General features: G+C 39.8%; 1 protein-coding gene across 2 annotated transcripts; it reads left to right on the top strand.

The window, feature by feature from the left end:
- The first annotated feature begins 846 nt into the window (after positions 1-846).
- Positions 847-16,354, top strand: limd1a (LIM domains containing 1a). 2 transcript variants are annotated; one of them, XM_079240795.1, is made up of 9 exons: positions 847-2,391; positions 6,856-6,957; positions 10,751-10,818; positions 11,778-11,840; positions 12,163-12,293; positions 13,321-13,372; positions 14,359-14,427; positions 14,775-14,835; positions 14,947-14,964. In XM_079240795.1, the coding sequence occupies exons 1-9, from the start codon at positions 1,170-1,172 to the stop codon at positions 14,952-14,954; spliced, it is 1,776 nt and encodes a 591-aa protein (XP_079096921.1). In that variant the 5' UTR covers positions 847-1,169; the 3' UTR covers positions 14,955-14,964. The 2 variants fall into 2 exon arrangements, with proteins under 2 accessions (XP_079096921.1, XP_079096920.1); XM_079240794.1 differs by lacking the exon at positions 14,775-14,835 and having other exon boundaries at positions 14,947-16,354.
- Positions 16,355-19,256: the final 2,902 nt, after the last annotated feature.

Genomic DNA, 19,256 nt, shown 5'->3' on the forward strand with positions numbered 1-19,256 from the left:
CTTTGTAAATCAGACATTTCAGAGTTAATAGGTATAAAATATTCCAAACATATCTTTTTTCAACAGAATAATATCTTTATATTTCAGTATCTAGACTGTTTTGGTACATTAGTAAAGGATCATTAGTAAAACAACACCTTACAAGTTTGGGTCTGGCGGTTAAAAAGTTATTTAAGTAAATTAAGTTGTAATCTGCCTTGTATTTGAACAGTCTTATAATTAAAGGAATAGCCTATTTAATTAAAAGCTACTGGAGGTGTGAAGCGACTGCTGTTTAATGACATTTTCATGGTGCAAAAGGGAAGTTGCTGAACGACTTCTGGCCCCAGACTGAGTCAATTTGTGGATATTTATATAGATGACAGGATACCTACAAGTGTGAACAAAAAGAAAAAAAAAAAAAGAAACGGGTGGAAATCTGCCCACGTGTTCCGGTAGTTTGAAACCAGATACGGGCGACATATTAAAGGCTTAAAAGACACATGAGGCGTGATAAATGCGAGAGGTGATACTTTAAGTTGCGCCCGTCGCCCTTAAATCCGAGGTCTGCGCCTTTAAAACCGAACTGTTCCCTGTTTTCAGTCCCAACTGTCGACCGGTGGCCACGTATGGTTCCGCGTGCCTCCAACGTTTCTCCCACGGTCGCTGACAACTTTTGTCGGTCATCTGTCGCCACATTAGCGGCGTCTTTTCTGTTTCTTCTTCTCTAAAACACTTTACTGTCTCATTAGAAGTGTTTTGGACAAAGTTTTGGATGAATGTTTCCCACTGGGACTGTAAAGCAGCAGCGGGAGGAGGAGGAGGAGGAGGAGGCAGGTTGTGGTGGGATCGTCCAGGGTATCTGATCTGAGATCTGCTCGCATTTATAATCAGTCAGACGGCGGCTTCTTTTGGGCTGAACTGAGCTGAGTTGGTCGGACCGACAGTTTCACCGGAAAGAAGAAACTTTTTTTTATTCTTCACCGAGGAGGATTAAGGGACGGAAAGGTTGGAAAAATAGAAAAGTTTCATCTGTATGCGGACTTTTGTCCTCTGTGAAGAGTCCAAGCTTAATTTTCACTCTGGAAGTATTACTTTTTCTTTTTTAATTTGTGATTAAGCTTTAGCGTCTAAATATAACCACTTGTAACTTAACTTTATCTTAAGTATTCGTAAACCATCTTTTCAGAATGGATAAATACGAGGATCTTGGACTAGAGGCGAGTAAGTTCATCGAGGACTTAAATATGTATGAAGCATCCAGAGATGGCTTATTTCGAATGAGGAGGGATGCAGGAAATAATCCGGATTTTGAAGAGACTAGAAGAGTTTTTGCCTCCAAAATGACCAAAATACATATGCAGAAACAACAAGAGGAGATGGCAAAAAACAACCAGGCTATTAAAATGAATGGAGGCCATAACAGCACTTATTATACAAAGGACAGACCGCCCATTAACAGTTACAGACAGCCGGGTGAGGCATCGGCGAAGCCCCCGATACTGTCTGGCCCTGTGCCGAGCACCTCGCCTGGGAGTCAGTATGCTCAGCTGGAGGGGCCGAAACACCACGCAGGTATCCAGTCTGAACTTACAGCGAGCAGGGGATTTGCCTACGGAAGTAATTACGATAATAAGGAACATTTAGAGCAGCGTTTGTTTCAACACAGCAGCCTTTCTCCTCCTGGTTCTGGAAACTCTGCTCCAAATTTATCTTCACATGCTCGGCAGCCTGTCAGTCCGCCAGCTGCTTGGGCCTCATCCAGAGAAAACCAGCTTCCCCCATCTTTGTCAGAGTCTGGGACCAGTGCATCTCAGCCACAACCCCACAACCTGCAAGCACCTTCAGCCATCAATAGTCTTCCATTACAGCAAACTCAGGCTGCCAGTCTAAGCCCATCCAACTCCTCAGGGACAGCCAGAGGTAGAACTGGAGAGCCCTCTGACTCAGGAAAACCAGACCTGATCCCTGCCTTGCCTTTGAGTGCTTTCACAGGAGGTGCTGATTTTCATGTGCAGCCACCCTCCACCCAGCCTTCAGCCCATTTTGTGCCACTTTCAGCATCAAATCCCTCTGTCAGCCATAATGGCCCCATGGCAGCTGGTTTTGTCCTACCTACATCACCTGAAACCTCTAAACCCAAAGCCAAAGTGACTTCTGTTGCCCTGAACCCTGTCAGTGTCTCCAAAAACACAAGCCAGACTCCAGGTCGGAGCCAAATACTTCCAAGCGGACAGGTCATGAGTGCTGGAGCTGAAGGGCCGTGCTCTTCCCGGCCCGTCCAGCTACCCGCTCAGTCTGTGCTCATGGAGCCCTCTGAACAGGCACCTTCTACAGCTGAAATAAAGTTAGAAGCCCTCACTAAGCGACTGGAAAAAGAGATGGATGCCCAACCCAATGCGGACTACTTTGGTAAGACTTCAGAATAACAGGATCAACAAAGGGATTTCTGTCAGTGAGGCTGATGCTCCAAAGCCAGCTCAAGGACAGAACACAAACACACTTGTTTTTTCATGTTACACACGTACACACTTTGTCATTTTTCTTTTGGTCAGGGCTTACTTCACACACAGACAAACATTTTATCTGTTTTCTGTGGCTTCAAGTTGAGTGCAGCTCCACTGCTGACAGGATTTTTGGTCTTGACTGATAGTATAGTTGAACTTTTTAGGCAGATGACGCTGGTGTTGGTTGTCCTCTGTGGGATGTGACACAAGAACTTTTTAAAAATGTATTTGGCCTTTTTCCTCTTCGAAGTGATGTATTGTCTACCCACAAACCCTGTTGCAGTTAAAAAAAAACCAAAAAAAAAAACCAGGCAGATGCTCGAAAGAATAATGTGTTTTGCAGTTCTTCTTGTCTCCTCCCAAAGATATAAGTTTATGAAACACAGCATTAATTAGTAACTAGTGAGAGCTTCTCACATCAGTCATATCTGTATGACATTAAGTTTGATGATTATTGTCCCTTCCTGTTTAAACTGTAACTAGGAGCAACTGCTTGCACAGACCCGCGCTTGTACATTTATCTTTTTACTTTGTGCATGCCATGCATGTGTTTGCATGTGTTGAGGTATAGCACATGTGGACAAACCATAACACCTGTGACTGGTAGAGCTGGCCTTTGAACAAGCATCTGTGTCTTTGTGCCTGCAGATGTGGGTGGGGTAGGACTGATGAGATTGTGTTAGCTACTCGCGTGGGTTGGAAAAGAATGTCCATCATCAGCAGAATATTCAAGTATCTGTTTGTCATTTCAGTGCTTGTAGCACTTTGGTTTCACAATGTGGACTGTATGGGACATTTTCACTGGTGGGTTCTGGGATACCTGTTTCTGAGCCCAGTTAACGGAGTGTAGTGTCAGATACAGAAACAGAAAATAGGAAAGATGTTTAGCGCGTTCCAGGCAAAGTTGAGGCCCGTGTTTCCCATGTCTTCGAAGCCAAGGCAGTTCATGAAATGGGATTTCCCGCTTCAAGGAGGAAAGATAATGAGTGTGGGATGGATGATGTCTTTGAAGCCACAAAGCTCCCCATTACAAAAACACACACCACTCTCCCTCACCTCTTTGCAGGAGGAATTTCCTGCTGGAATGTCACGATTGCAATTCACAGCCTTCCTCAGCTCCCCCTGTGTGCTTGTATTGGTGTGTAAGAGAAGATGTTCTGGCATACATCACTGTCACGACAAGGCTCATAAATAGCCTCACAACATGAATATTATGGATGTGTAGGAGGGCACAGCCAGTAGAGATTTTGGTTTCAAAGTAACACTGTATGTGCATGTACATATAAACATTATGTTTTTGTCTTTATTTTGCCCCCCAACTCTCATTCTAGCATAGTGAACACGTGCTGTAGTCCCTATTAGGAGTTTCCCACCAGATTGTGTCTCATTCTGAGTCATGGTTTCCAAAAAAAAAACCAACACTTGTGGAAGCGTGTTTCTTAGACATATTGTCTTAAAAGACATTCAGAATTTGACCTGACTATTCAAGTGTTGCTTTTCTGGACAATAAGAGTGCAGTGATGGTGTGCTTTTAAATCGTCTACCAATGAATGGAAATGTTTACCTGATCCATCATGGTGTGCCTTTAGGCAGGGTTTGGGGCCATGTTTCCACTGCTACATTATGTGGACATGCAACCGCAGTTGTAGGTTCTGGGAAAGAAGAGAACGAGTTCATTGCCAAATGGTTGCACTAGGGGAACACAGAGGAATGTCTGCAGGAATTTAAAAAATGAAGCTTCAACTTTTAAAAGTGGAACGGGGACATGGGGTCCCAGACAAGTTTGGGGGTGCCTGTGGTGCAGATGAATAGATGAGAAGACAGTTGTAGAGATCGAGGGACAAGTTTGTGGATGCGTCTTTGTCCTTGGCCACATGATCTTAAAAGGATGTGAGATTTATGGACAAGTTAATCTAAGAGTGAAGTGGTTGGAGATTGTAGAGTCCCCCCTGCGCCATTCCTCTAGCTTTCACATAGTTACACACATACACACACACACACACACACACACACATTCACTGGAGTGTTTAGTGTTAAGATGGAGAATTAATTTATCCCATCTGGCTGTCGAAGGAGCATCTTTTTAACTCTTCACAGGGATTCTTGGCTTTCGCTTCTGTGCTGGCAGGCTCTTGGAAGCTGATTCTCATGTGTGTATGTGATATCCCATCGCACACATGTGTGTGTCATTGTCTGAGAATATAAAGCCTGCGGAAGTTGACAGAATTTAACAGACTTCTCACCTCTGGGTGAGAAGTCTTTCTGTGCATGTAAGTTTGAAAATATTTCCACACTTGAAAACAGTACAGGTTGTTCAACAAATAAACAGTGGATACTTACTTTTGTAGCCATGTTAAAAAATAATGTTAATTTGTTGTTCTTCAGTACCAATGTAACATTAATACTTTGGGGCTAATTGGCAAATTGGTAAAGAAATAAAACTACCAGCTCTGTAAATGCTGCCTCCCAGTCAGTGGCAGCTTAAAACCATTTTCCCATTAAGATTAAAAAAAAAAAAAAGTAGTTGGCAATAAAGCAAGTGAATGTACATTTAACAAATGAGCATTTGGAAACAGCGCTAATAGCTAGCACAGTTATATATTTTACATTTTTAGAGGTAATGTACCAAAAAATGTACTCTTAAATCGAAAGAATGCTTCGGTAAATATTAGACAAGAATTGTTTGTTTATTTGTTTTTCTGTCAGTGGAATTTTGGCCACTGAGCTGCCATCCACTCTTAGTTTTGACAGCTGGAAGAGGTGAGGGTGGGATAGGGAGGGGAGAGGTTTTTGCTACGTGTTTTGCTTCTCTCCTCCCCCCACTTGAAGCCACCAGTTCCCTAAATAATTCTTGCACTGTTCCAGTATATGGAACTCAAGCCAAAGGCCAAAAGAGGCATATTTGTAGAGGTGCTGTACCTTATCTAGCATGTTTTCTTAAGAATCTTACTGCCTCTGACTCGCATGGTAAAACTAGATTTCAGGGGTCATCGCTTGCTAACTACAGCAGCTTGCAACTATTTTCTTATGTTTTTGTGTAAACAAAATGGTTTACATAAGAGCAACATTCTTTTGCTTTCTAATAATATCCTTCTATTCATATATAAATCATCTTTCCAGCCATTGGGGTCCTGATGATGTGTTGGTGGCACGAGGAGAGACTTAGTTGCACTATTTATATCTCAACTGTATATTGTATTACCAAAAGCCCTAGAGGAGAATCAGTTAAAGAAGGTTATTTAGTGTAACAATGTGTTTTTGGAGGGGTAGCTGTGTGGTGTGTGTTGGATACAGTGAACACAGAAGTTTCTTTGTCAGTGTGCGAGGAGAAATAGGGTTGGGCGGCTCTTTTTTTTTTTTTTGCTAGACTCCAGTCCAGTCTCTGGGGAGTTTTTCTATAAAAACATACACACACACACACATTCCCACACTTAAAGAGAAACCTGGGTCTCACATTCAGCCTCCATCAGTGTTGTCAGTGTCTATCTTTGATACTTGATGATTGAATAGCCATTTCATACTTTTATCCAGTTGATCCAACTTGTAGCTGACTACCTTTCAGCAGTCCTGATGTCACTTGTGTCACATGCCATTAAAAGGACACTGCAGAGCACAGCATGGAAGTGGATGATGGATATTTTTATGTCGGCTTTCTGGAAAATATTACATCTTAAGCAGAAAAAATAGCAACGCATCGATCACACGGAAACCTTGTGTCACTCAGGAGCTGTCCAAAGCAAAAAGAGAGATTATGTAATTGACCTGGCATGCTCGCATGTGATTTGGTGACGTGAAAGTCCAGAATCTGTATTCTTCACCCAACACAGAGCATTGAGAAAACTGTTGCTGCCGTGGGTTTGTTTTATTAACATGGCTTATTTTCTCTGAACTTTTGATTAAATAAAGTTTGGCTTGGATGAATGGATGAATTATAACTGAGTAGACTCCAGTGTCTTGATATCAAGGCACACAAACTGTGTGTGTGTGTGTGTGTGTGTGTGTGTGTGTGTGTGTGTGTGTGTGTGTGTGTGTGTGTGTGTGTGTGTGTGTGTGTGTGTGTGTGTGTGTGTGTGTGTGTGTTGAGAGAGCTGGCACACTTTGATTATAATCAGGCTCTTTTATTAACAGAACTGCGGGTCTCAGAGCCAAGTCAAATAAGCAGACAGGGATAAATTCCCCCTTTCAGTAATGCAGCTCACTAAACTAGCTTCCTGACTTGTGAAGTTTTTTCCTGTTTTGTGTGAATAATAATGGAGCTTATAGTACAGTTATGAGATGAAACTGTTTTGTTTATCAAGTATAATTTATAGCACGGTGGTTTGTTGTGATTACTTATTTGTCTGTCTTCATCTGACTTGCTGCGTTCCAGGAGCCTGTGTAAAGTGCAATAAAGCTGTTTATGGAGCCAACCAGGCTTGCCAGGCTATGGGGAGCCTGTACCACGACACCTGCTTCACCTGTAGTGCCTGCAGTAAGTTTACACACTTTCACACACCCTGTCTCCTCTGAGACTTCCATTTGGGCTAATTTCACCACATGCAAAGCTTATTTCATCCCCATAATAACAGGCTGCTAAAGATCCTGTGTTGGTGAATGAAAGTGGCAGGGTCTTCAGACATTTCCTCTGCCATGCAAAAACACATAATTATTAAGAGATTACCGTCATATATTGCTGGTGTTTGGTTTCTGGGTGTGCTGGTTTCTTCACCAGCCCACACAAAGACACACAGCCTGACTCTTTTACCTGATGACGTGAGACATTTGACAATTGAATGAGTTTTAGATTAATAGATGCTAAATTAAAGAGTGCATTTTCCTCAGACGACACACGTTTTTCAAGCCAGTTATTTTCAATGAAACAAAAATAGTTCAAGTTGTTTTTCATATTGTTTAAGTTGAGTAATTTTACAAAGCTTCCCTGAGTAACCAGTCAGTTGAAGCTCATGACCTTGGTTGCATCATCTGATGCATTGCTGACCTGCAGCTTCATACCCAGACAACAATGATGTTCTCTGGCTCTTCACTGCACCCAATTAAAAATCTTTGCCCCAATTATCTGATTGTGGATATGTAGAGTATTCATGTCACTGGCGGTGACCCCTTTGCTAAAGCTCATTACTTCACAGCACCTTTGACCTCCCCAGTTATGCTCTCAAATGTGTGATAAACATCTCTGTTTTCCTTAACCCTCTGTCCCATGCATGTTCCAGAAAGAGGAGATAAAAGAGAGGAGCCATTGAGGCTCATGTCTTATGTAGACGGGGGGGGGGGGAGAGTTTACACACCACATACCTCTCATAGCTTGTGCCATGTGAGGACATTAGGGTTGTGTTCGCTGTTAGTGGCCCCAGGGAAAAGCATCTCATCTTGGGAGGAATGCAGGGATTGCATGGGCCCTCAGTTTACTGAGCTCCAGGAGGACAGTAGGTGCTGTTATACCAGCTGTAAATAAGTAGGAGCATAGTGTGGACAGGGAGACCATTCAGCGGGAACATGCATCCCACCCCACACGGCCAGTATGCAGGAACATATGTATTATTCATGCACTCTTTCAGTAAACCGCAGTGCTGTCAAATGTTCCCTGGTTTCAGTTCGAAGCTTTTCCTCTTGTTTTCCTCAAAGGTTCTTTTTACAGCATTTCAAGACAAGTGCTGCACTTTAGTTGCATAACAAGACTTTATGGACACAAACTTCATAACATGCCCTTTGTCACTCAGTACCATTAAAGTGACAGAGGCATAGGAGCACATTCCTGGTGGCTAAGAGAGGTCAGGCTGTCTGGGGTCCTGCACTTCACTGCAGGAGGCCTGTTTAAGGTACAGCCCTACTCCAGTTAGAGATCAGGCCTTGTCAGGTCTGTAAACCACTTCCTATCTGTGAAATGTATCCAGTAATTGTTGGAAATACACACACACACACACACAACCCTAATTGCAAAGCATTTATATTTTTATGTATCAGAGCTTTTTAGTGCCTGATTGTGTTTACCAGAGTAGGAAGCTACTTAAGAGTAGATTAAGTCTCATTATGAACAGAGCTGTCGTTATTATCAAATTTTACATTTATTTCCTTTGTAAGTACTTACAATTAAAGCTTCCATTATGTCTGTTCATTTTTAAGCTGCTGTCACTAAGTCTTGTTGCAATTTCTTTATTAATGGAGATCTAGAAGAAAATGTATACATTTGTTTTCCTTTTAGTCAAAACATTTGTTTTGCAAATGGCAGGTATGCCATGTGCACAGGGGAGGAAAGTGTGCAACACGGTGGCGTAAGTTCTAGCTGTTATTCACTCAGCTCAACTGATGAAAAACAATGTGGAAATAGGACATTTTTGTCAGTTTCACTCAGCTGTTTTCAAGCTGATTAATGATTTGATGGTTATTCAACCATGAGCATATTTATCTCATATAATTATGATGACACGATTTATAAATTGTGACAGGCCCAGCTGAAATTAATCTTCAAATTAGACATTGTTACAGTAAAAGTTCTCGTTTGAAGAGAAGTCTCACTTAGGTAATGTACTAAGGCAAAAGGGCAGGACAAGGTTGAAGCTTGATCAGGAAGTCATGGCGGGGTCACTGTGAAATGCTTATTTTTTTAAAATGGGATTACACAAGGGAATTTATAGAATGGTTTAATTAGAAAATGGCTTTGTGTTTTGTTCTGTCCCTCAGGTGTTTTACATTTTTATGAAAGTGCCAACAGGCATAGTTCTTTCTGGTGCTTTTCAAGCCATCGGTCTTGACTCCTGACTTTAATTAAGCTCTTATCTTTCTGCAAAGCTCAGAGCCTTCCTACTCTGACTCACGGGGAAAGGGACAAGAATGTGAAGAAGAAGAATGGCCCATAACTCACTTTCATCCTTCCCACCCTCCTTTAGGGACACATTCCCAGGAATGTCCGTCAATAATTAGCCAAGGCCAGATCCACACCTTGGCAATGATCAGAACAATTTTTCTTCTCTTGAGATTGTGTTGTGTGACCCTTGGTCAGACCATGCTTAGTGCATGATTTTTATCATTTTATTAAAGTAAGATAATGTAATTGTGTAAAACTAGTTTAGACAATTTAATCAATTTATTTAGCCACTGATTTAAAAAAAGAACAATTCACAAGGGTTTTTTTTTTTGGTTTTTTTTTATAAAATCGAGACAAACTGTGTCTTTATTTGACCCTCTTACAAAGTAAAGGAATAGTCAGTCAGTCATTTACTGAACCGCTTAGTTCCATTAAGGGTGGTGGAGAAACTGGAGCCTATCTCAGCAATCATTGGGTGAGAGGCAGAGTACCGCCTGGAATAATGACTGTCAATTAACAAGAAAGTTATCAAGTTGGTAGCAAAGATTTCAGATGAGAACACCATGGTCATGCTTTGGTGGAGCTCTCTTTTGTTTTTCTAACCTAAAGAAACAAAGAAAATTCTTGGACTAAACCTGGAGGTTTGGAAGTAGTGGATGATGTACAAACAACCAGGTAAACAGAGCAAGAAAGACAGCTGCTGTTCACTCAAGTTAACCACTCCTCTACTCTTCTGTTCCCTCCCCTAATCTCCCCACTCGGAAAATGTGAGGAATGTTCCCTCTTCCTGTGGGACCTGGGCAAGAATAACTATGTGAAGTGAGCATAAGGTTTAGGGAGTGTGTTTGTGTGTGTGTGTGTCTTACTATAAGAAGCCAGACCATACACAGACAGGAAGCATACCAACCATGTGGAAAGACACTGGAAAGGAACAAAGAAGAAGAACAGGAGGTCATTGTAAGCCTTGGCCTGTGGTTAACCAGGAAATCAAATAGAGCAGGGTGCTTAATCTGTTGCACCTGTCTGGTAATTGGATGTAATCAGTATTTTCCACACACGTGTTTGATCCAGATGTGCTCCTTGTCTCATTGTGCCCTGCCTGGTTTCCCAGTAATATTATAAAAAGATACCAGCACACCACATAGATCCCTAATCTGATTTATCTGCTCGGGGTTCAGCAGGATATGATGAATATTGCAGAAGGGCCCATTACCTTTGAATGGATGTAATTAATCACAACGGTCTTCATACATTAGAGCTGAAACCATTTTTTTTCCAAGTTAAACTCATGGCTCATGCAGGATTTTCCACAATTTGTCACTGACTTGCCTTTTCTATTCCACATTAATGTACTTATTTTTATCTCTTAATAATAAGAATAATGCCTTTTTTCCAACAGTTAAGTTTTTTTTAAGTCTCAGGTAAAAACCCAAATGATTCAAACAGACTTGTGCTTCTGTAGGTCGAAGGCTAAGAGGGAAGGCTTTCTACTATGTTGGAGGGAAGGTTTTCTGTGAGGAGGACTTCCTGGTGAGTGATCAATACATAATCAATATTCAACATACCTCAATTCAGGTGCGTGGTTTAATAATCTTAATTGGGGCTTCCGAAAGTCTACGGATACACAAAGTATTTTAGATAGAAATCTCTAAAATTACGGGGTATCACTCATACAAACCCACAGTGTAAGCAGCCTGTACTCTGTCAGCCTTCAACTATGACCCTGTGACCCAGTTTTGGCATCTCATGCAGCCCCTTCATGCCAGTTTCCTCATGTGGGTGGGACTGGAAGGAGGTCAGTAACTGGAGAAGCTGCTTTGCTTTGCTTTATAGGTTGGAGTGCAGTTGGGCCATGTCCACTTGGAGAGTTTGACAACATGCACTTTGCAAAAATGTAATTCTTGAAACAAGCAGAGTGTTTGTTTGGATATTCAACACAATGAAACTCAGAAAATATCTGTAATGGATTTGACAGTCAACACTCATGTAGTGTTTTCATATTTTATTTTCTTGTTCTCATTGACACACGTTCAGTAGCTCTGTGTGTCTGTTTAGGAGCGCACTCAGTACAAAATCTCGCCGAATTGCCCCTCACCCAAAAGATTTAGCCTTTGCAATAAGAATCAAAGTCACTTTGAATTAAACTGGGTTTAGTTTTGCTCCCTCAGTGTACTGACTGTCAACTATTAGTCCAACTTTTGTGTAACAGCAAATAGTATTGAATCAAATACTTGTATTTAGTGGAGTTAAACTCTGATCTTCCAACCTCGTTATCCAGGATTGTAATTTCTCTGTCCTGTCACAGGCAGACCTAAAAACAAGCTTCCTTTCTTACAAACTGTAGAGATAAGCTTTTAGGAGAACCTTTTAAGAGATATTAATGAGCAAGTTTTGTTGAACCACACAGACTTCTATGGGTTGTTCAAGAAATATGTCCTTTATCCAGAACTGAAGTCCAATGACATTGTTGACTTGTTTTTCTGTTTAAGTACTCTGGTTTCCAGCAGTCTGCTGACAAGTGCAACGCATGTGGACATCTGATTATGGACATGGTAAGTCTCTGCCACCTCTGTCTTGCTTACTAGCCTTGAGAGTCAAAGCTGGAGAGAAACTTAGAATTTGTTTCTGTGTGCACATCTGGATAACGACGGGGGAAGGTTGACTGTGCATCTCTGTTTGTCCTCATGCTGCAGTTCTCACTGTGTAAACATGTTATATTATTTGTCATCCAAGGTTCAATGACAACTATAAACTCAAAAGGGAAAAAAACAGCCATGTGGTTATACAAATTTTTTTTTTTTTGTTGTTGTTGGAATAAATAATAGTAAAGTTATTATTAATGTCTTGATACTTTTGACTGATTCTTCTCTGTAGATTCTACAAGCTCTCGGGAAGTCGTATCACCCTGGCTGCTTCCGCTGTGTGATCTGTAATGAGAGCCTAGATGGAGTACCCTTCACTGTGGACACTGAAAATAAGATCTACTGTGTCAAAGATTATCACCGGTGAGTATCATGCCTTGGTTTTTTTGGGTTTTTTTTTTTTTTACAGGCGTTTGAAGAAAATAGAAGCGCAAATAGAATAACTTGACAGCATGACACGAGGAAAAGGGCCTGAGGCATCTTATACACAGACAGTTAACTTTGTTAACTTTGCACTGTGACTGCTGGATCAGATTGAGAAGGCCTGCGCAGGCTGCCTGAGGTTCTCCCTGCCACGTGTGGCAGACACATGAGAAGTTTAGTCTGGCATGACTGGAGGAGGAGGGGGAGGGAGAAAAGATCACTGTTGAGTTAGAGGTGTGAAGAGCGGCATTCGGCCGTGGCTGCTTCTCTCCAAATTTGACAGCCACACACACAAGAGCAAATCCAGGCTTTCATCTATTTGTTAATTATAAAGGTTTTGTATGTATGTGTGTGTGTGTGTGTGTGTGTGGAGGGGGGGGGTATTGTGCTTGTTAACCATTAAAAAGGTAATAAAACTCCAATAACACAGGTGTTGCCATCAGAAACACCTGTAGAACCTCACCAGCAGCTCTGGAGTTGTAGCCTGTGGGACAGCACGTACAGCACCACTGAGCACGTGTTCGTTCACTGTCTGGCAGCCCCCACATGTTCTCTTTGCTGATTAAATCAGACCAACCTTATTGTGTATACAGTGTGTGTTTTGACTTGTAGCCCTGACCATGCACACTGAGAGAGCTGTTATTTTCTCAGAGGACCAGGTGCCCGCCACATGTTCACAAATCATGTATTGAATTAATCTTTTTTTTTTTTTTTTTTTTTTTTTGCCTTCATGGTTTTGTTAAATCGTGTGAGGTGAGCCAACACAAACCTGGCATCTGCTTAGCCGAGTCTGAATGTGTGAAAGGAGAGACAGAGTGGGGGCTCCGTTTGTTTGGTTTCAACAGTAGCTTTTGTTTTTGGATAAAATGTATTTGAACAGAAGGAGTGTACTTACTTCACTTGCTGTGGTTAACTTTTTTATAAGCTGAAGTTCAAGCAAAGTTTCTCTCGATCTTAATCCTCTCAGGGTCCTGGCCCCTAAATGCGCAGCTTGTAATCAGCCCATCCTGCCCTCAGAGGTAAGACACCGTCCGTCTGTGTAGCTATCATTTTATTCTATTTTAATAATGAGATATCAGAGTACGTCTTAGAGCTCAGTCTATTCAAACACTGACAGCTTCATTTTCAGAAAATCTTAACATTTTACATGTAGATGATTATTTTTAAAAACATTGATGAATCACTTGTAAGCGTTGCATTTTGGTGAGATGGGAAGAAATTACTATAGTTTATAGTTTAGCACATATATGTCCTATACAACATGGTAAGTATGCTGCACATGCAAATGTATTTAAAGTCTGCACCTACAACACTTTTATTTACATCCAACACCATCATTCTGACTAAGCAGGTTAATTTGTTTTTCTTTTAATATATATAACCAAGGTATTACGAGTAAGGTTTCAGAATTTCATGAATAATACACCCAAAATGCAAATAATGTCAACATAGATGGACAAACCTGATAATCATTCCCCTACATATCTTTCAAAGATTTTTTTTAACTCTCTCACAAACATACTTACAGAACTTGCAGACCATCAGTGCTGATGTAGCTGTTATTAACTATTAAAGGTCAGTTTCTGTCAAACTTTGAGTTACCAAGTTTATTTATGCATTTTTAATACAGGGTAACAAACAGGCTCAGTTATGATCTAAGCTTAATCAAACTAAAATTTAGCTGTGCATCCCATAGCGAAGAGCCAACAACTCTTCGCTATGTGATGCATTGATTTTTACAAATAAAATCAGAAAATAAACTGCAGTGATAATGCAGCAACATTATGTTCAGATAATTGTAAAACACTTGAGCCGCCTGCTTGTGATTCAGAGGAGAATTGTTGAAAACAGACGATTCCACTATTGGCTTGCATCAAAAGTCCTCTTGCTGTTATTGATCTTTTGAAGCCTTTCTCAGACTGAGAAGTTGAATAGAATAAGACAGCCCGGTGTTTTCTGCTGAGATTGGCTTCAGCTGAATTTGTCTGCCTGATTTTCCTTCCAGGGGTCTGATGAAACCATTCGGGTTGTATCCATGGACAAAGACTATCATGTGGAATGTTATCACTGTGAGGTATGTGAAAACACATTAGCTCTCTCTTACAAATCTGAAAAGTAAGATTTGCATTTGAAAATGTGGCTCTAAGCCATGTACCCTCAGAGTCACTCATTAAGAGAAGTGATAATGAGTAGATCGCTGATCTTAATTGCCGTCTTGGTAATTATGTGGTGCTGAGTAAATCAGGTATGCGACTGTTCATCCTCTCTTTATCATCTGTCTTTTTTTTTTCTTGGCCAAAGTCTGATTGACAGCTGCTGTTCTTTCGTTTCATCAGAATAAAATCAGTGAACTGTGAGAAGCAGTGTGTTATTTTTGTACCAGTAGACAGGTGTGACCAACTCATTCATTTCTCCACTTAGTCCAAGAAGAGCAACTTAACTTTAAATCCCTCTGTGAAGACATTTTTCTTAAAAACCGCAGGTACAGGCCCACCAGGAAAGTTGTAGTACAGCAGAGGAGTTTCTGTCCTCCAGATCTGTTAAACTCCGGCTGTAGATGTTCTCATCTTTGTTCCTGCTTTGTGTTGTTCAGGACTGTAAGATGGAACTGAATGACGAGGAGGGTCACCGCTGCTACCCTCTGAACGGCCATCTTCTGTGCCACTCCTGTCACTTGAAGCACATCCAGCCCGGCTGCCCCCCTTCAATCCCTGCCTCCTCTTTCTAACAGTCATGTGGGTGGAGGGAGACACCTACTGGATCTGAAGAGCACCTGCAAAACTTGGGCAGCAGGAATGAATATATTCAATTCTTGTTGTAGAGGATTGATTGATTTATTGCCTCACATTCGAGTTATAGTTTTGTCTTCTGAAAAGAATGTTAATGAAGTCTCACTTAGACTGAATGTTACATGGGTTTGACCCAGTATTGAAGTGTTGTGATACACCAAAGCCCAATTTTAGATACACTGACGTCTTGCAAGCTTTGCAGAAGCGATGTCCTATAATGCTTTTTTTTTTTTTTTTTTTTTTTTTAAATCAGTTAAATTTAACTTAGTAAATAATTGTCTTTTCCTGTGCCTTTAACTTCACATTTGCACTTATACAACTCGTTTGAAGTTTAACGTTGATTCATGAATCACCCTTTCTAAGGTTCTTATATGCAAATGATGTGAAATGAACTCTGGACTGTGACACAAATCACTGGTACCTAAAGTTTCAGTCAGATGAGGAATAATCTGATGGTTAATTAAGCTGTTGGAAAATATTTCATTCATGTGATACAGTGCACAGAGGGTCTTCACAAGATGTTCTGAATACTTTTTTTTCTTTAACATTAGAAGGAATGCAACACTACCAAAACCACTTCTCATAATTAAGCATTTAATAAATTACTTCAGTGTCTTCATTTTCAAAATAACTACTCCTGTCTATGTTGCTGAATGACAACGTTCATCTGAATGATCTGCTTTCAGTCAGCGCGACGGGTTTGTAAAAAAACTACACAGTAACTTGACCCAAACAACCCCTGAACACCACCTCAGAAGTGCTCATAGTTTCCTTTTGTATTTTCTCTTCAATTTCTTGATTAAATGTAAGAAAGCTTTGGTTTGTCATTTTGTGGTCAATAAAAAAGCATTTGCTTGTTACATGCAGCCTGTTGTAAGCACTTAGATATAGACCAGTTTCTTTTCTATGCACCTATGATGTTTGACCTGTAGATCAGTGGATTTAGTTGTTTCCAGACATTTTATATTTGAAAATGATATATATTCTTGGCTCATGTTTTTTTTCTTTTCATATTAACTTTGACGCAAACCATGGACTAACAATATAAAGAAAATGTATCAACTATGTATGTTCATGTTTATAGTAAAATACCCTACAAACACTCATTTGTTTAATAGAGTGAACTTTTTTTCTTTATTTTGTTATTCACATCTTGTGTTTACTAACTTAATAACTTAATAATTAAGTTGATTGTTGTTTAAAATAATTTTGTCACCAACTCTTGGCTAAGATGAAAAGCAAAAATATACTTTTGGGAGTTTTGCTGTAAAGAAAATATTTAATAAATCTCAAAGGTCCAAATCTTGTTCATGTTGTTGTAGGATCCTTCATTTTATCTTCAGTGTTTTTGCCTTTGGGAGTTAAACAGTTGCTCTCAGTACAAATCTGAGGTATTATTGATTTGCTCCTCTGAGTAACCGCTGAAAAGACGTTCCTGTTAGAAGGTTCCTCCTCTTGTTCCTCCTACACACTAATTTCTGCACTAAAGTTCTATTTTCTTCCTCAAGCCCAGAAGAATTGTGTCCAAATCCAAATGCGTCTTTATTCTATTTTAGCTTTACCCAGAAAATATACTGTTTTCAGTGAACTACCACCCCTGATTTACTGTCTAAGCTTTTGCTTTTGTCCTGAGCCACAATAACTTATTTTCTGCTTTTGAAGCTTGACATGCCAAAGATTTGTGGTAAACAATATGTATTTATTCATAGTCATGCATACATATTTATCAAATCAATTACAACATGCCCTCTTTAGTTGAAAGGTTGGTTGGCAAACTTATCTTTGGTTAAATGTGGACAATACAGGAGTTATTATTTGCATATCACCTGTTCCTAAGCCAGCCACTTGGGTGCTCTGTCAGTATCAACAAACAGGCCGGAAATCTGGGAATTGTTTTGCCTCCTGGCCCTTAATAAACATATAAACTCAAGTCAAATCTTCTTTGTTCCAGTTCAGAAGTGTAGCTAAAATCAAGGCTCTCCTTCAAAACTTAAAATCGGCCACCTCAGCAGGCTAGATTTCTGTTATTCAAGTGTTTCTCAGTGTGCTCTGTCTCTTCTGTGGTTGATACAAAATGCTGGCACTAGACTCATAACTGGAACAAAGAAAAGAGACAGCATCCCCCCATCCTCATTTATCTGCACCGGCTTCCAGTAAAATAAAATTTAAAGCTCTAGAAGAAGCCGCTCGCCATGTTGAACTCCTCTGGCCGTGTTCTACCCCTACCTGTCTTAGACTGGCAAATAAACTGCTCTTATTTGTTTCTGCATCTAAAAGACTGAGAAAAGAGGAACATTCTTTTTCCATAATGGCTGCAAACCTCAAGAGCATCCTCCTTATTTCAAAGTCTTAGCCCCCATGAATAAATTAAAATACATTCAAGGCTAAACTGAAAACTCTTATTTTTCTCAAAACATGGGTATTCTTTATCTTATTAAAGCCCATTTTAAAAACTTATTTTATTGTATCTGTTTTTATAAATGTTTTTTTTTGTTTGGTTCTGATAATTGTTGAGCTTTCTGGTCAACTTTGGTTGATTTTTAAATGTGCGAGTGATATAAATATGATTAGATTTGATAATTCTGCAGCTGCATGGTCTATAATGACAATAATTATGTCATAGCTAAAATAATATCTTGCAGGAATTTGCATTTAAAAATTAGTGACATTTCTGACAGTGAGTGAAAAAGGAGCACCTTTAAAGCATTAGTAAGTCTATATGGCTGCAAGATTGCCATCTTTGACCAAATTGGGCTTGTGTTTGGTTAAAGATTGCTCCGTTGTCCCACTTTAATCCAGGACAGGGTTAATCGACAGACAATAGCACTTGCTTTATTAATACTTTTACTCATATGATGTACTGTCACTGTATATTTCCTCTTTCAGCACAAAATATGCATATCCATTCATCATGATGCTGCGCTTGTACACAGGCTTTATAGATGACTCAGCCAGTTTTAAATGTCAGAATTGAACGTTTTAGTTTTAGTTTAGATAATGACAAATTAAATAATTTAACTAATTTATCTGTGGATTTTTTTTGTATGAAAGCTTCATGTATCTAGTTAGCGTGTCAAATATAAAGCTTTTTTTAAAAAATGTAAATGAAATACCACTTTGAATTTTTAAGAAAAAAACAACAACCTTAAGATGAGGAAAATATACCGCCTCCCGAGTCCTCTTATGAGCTTAGTACCTTGAGTATCTTGAGTACCAGTGAGATGATGAATGACTTAAGCAAATGTTTTCTGCAAGCATGTAAACATCAATAGTTAGAGTTTTGGACCTGTGGAAAAGTTGTAGAAATATATCTAAACAAAAAATTAGATTGGTGGATCCACATAAAAAGAAGAGTCTGTGCACTCCATTCTTGTACACACCATCTGTGGAAACGTGTTTTAAGTACGCTGCAGAGTGCTGGAGATTCAAGCAGTCTATGGTTATATATAGGAGCAGCAGAACTGGAGATGCTGCAGTAAGGAAAACAATGTATTTGAAAAATTAAAAAAAAAAAAAAATGCTTGTCATTATGGACAATCCATCACATTCATTCCATCATATTTATTTACCCTACATTACATTCTGTTACATCTACGACTAAGGTCAATTCCTATTCTAAATATATTTCAAAACATACTTTTTTCTCCATCAAGTTCAGTCAACATGTCTGGTTTATGCCTCTGTCCACTAGATGGCATCCAAACTGAGAACACATGCTACCAAACAAATTATGAATAAGACCACAAAGTCACTATGTAAAATAAAATAAATAAACAGATAAATAAACAAACAAACAAATAAATAAATAAATAAATAAATGGATTTGTGGGATGAACACATGTACGTTTAGCAATGTAGCCAATGAGAAACGGATGACTTCATCTATGAATAGTGGAAGCGCTGGTTATGTTCACCAGACACCGATTGAAGTCCTGCATCAGGTTTGTGTTAAACACTGAGTTGGTCGGTTTACTGAATCCAGCACTTATTTTAAAGGATAGATGAGGCAGTGTAGTGTCAGCTTTATTGTGTCAACTTGTCAAACATTAAGTGTGTGATGTAACACAAAACATTTTCAGCTCTGGACATGTTTCTGCTTGTTGTCTCACCTGAT

This window comes from Telmatherina bonti (genome assembly GCF_933228915.1).
Source record: "Telmatherina bonti genome assembly, chromosome: 5".
In the NCBI taxonomy this organism is placed as follows: domain Eukaryota; kingdom Metazoa; phylum Chordata; class Actinopteri; order Atheriniformes; family Telmatherinidae; genus Telmatherina; species Telmatherina bonti.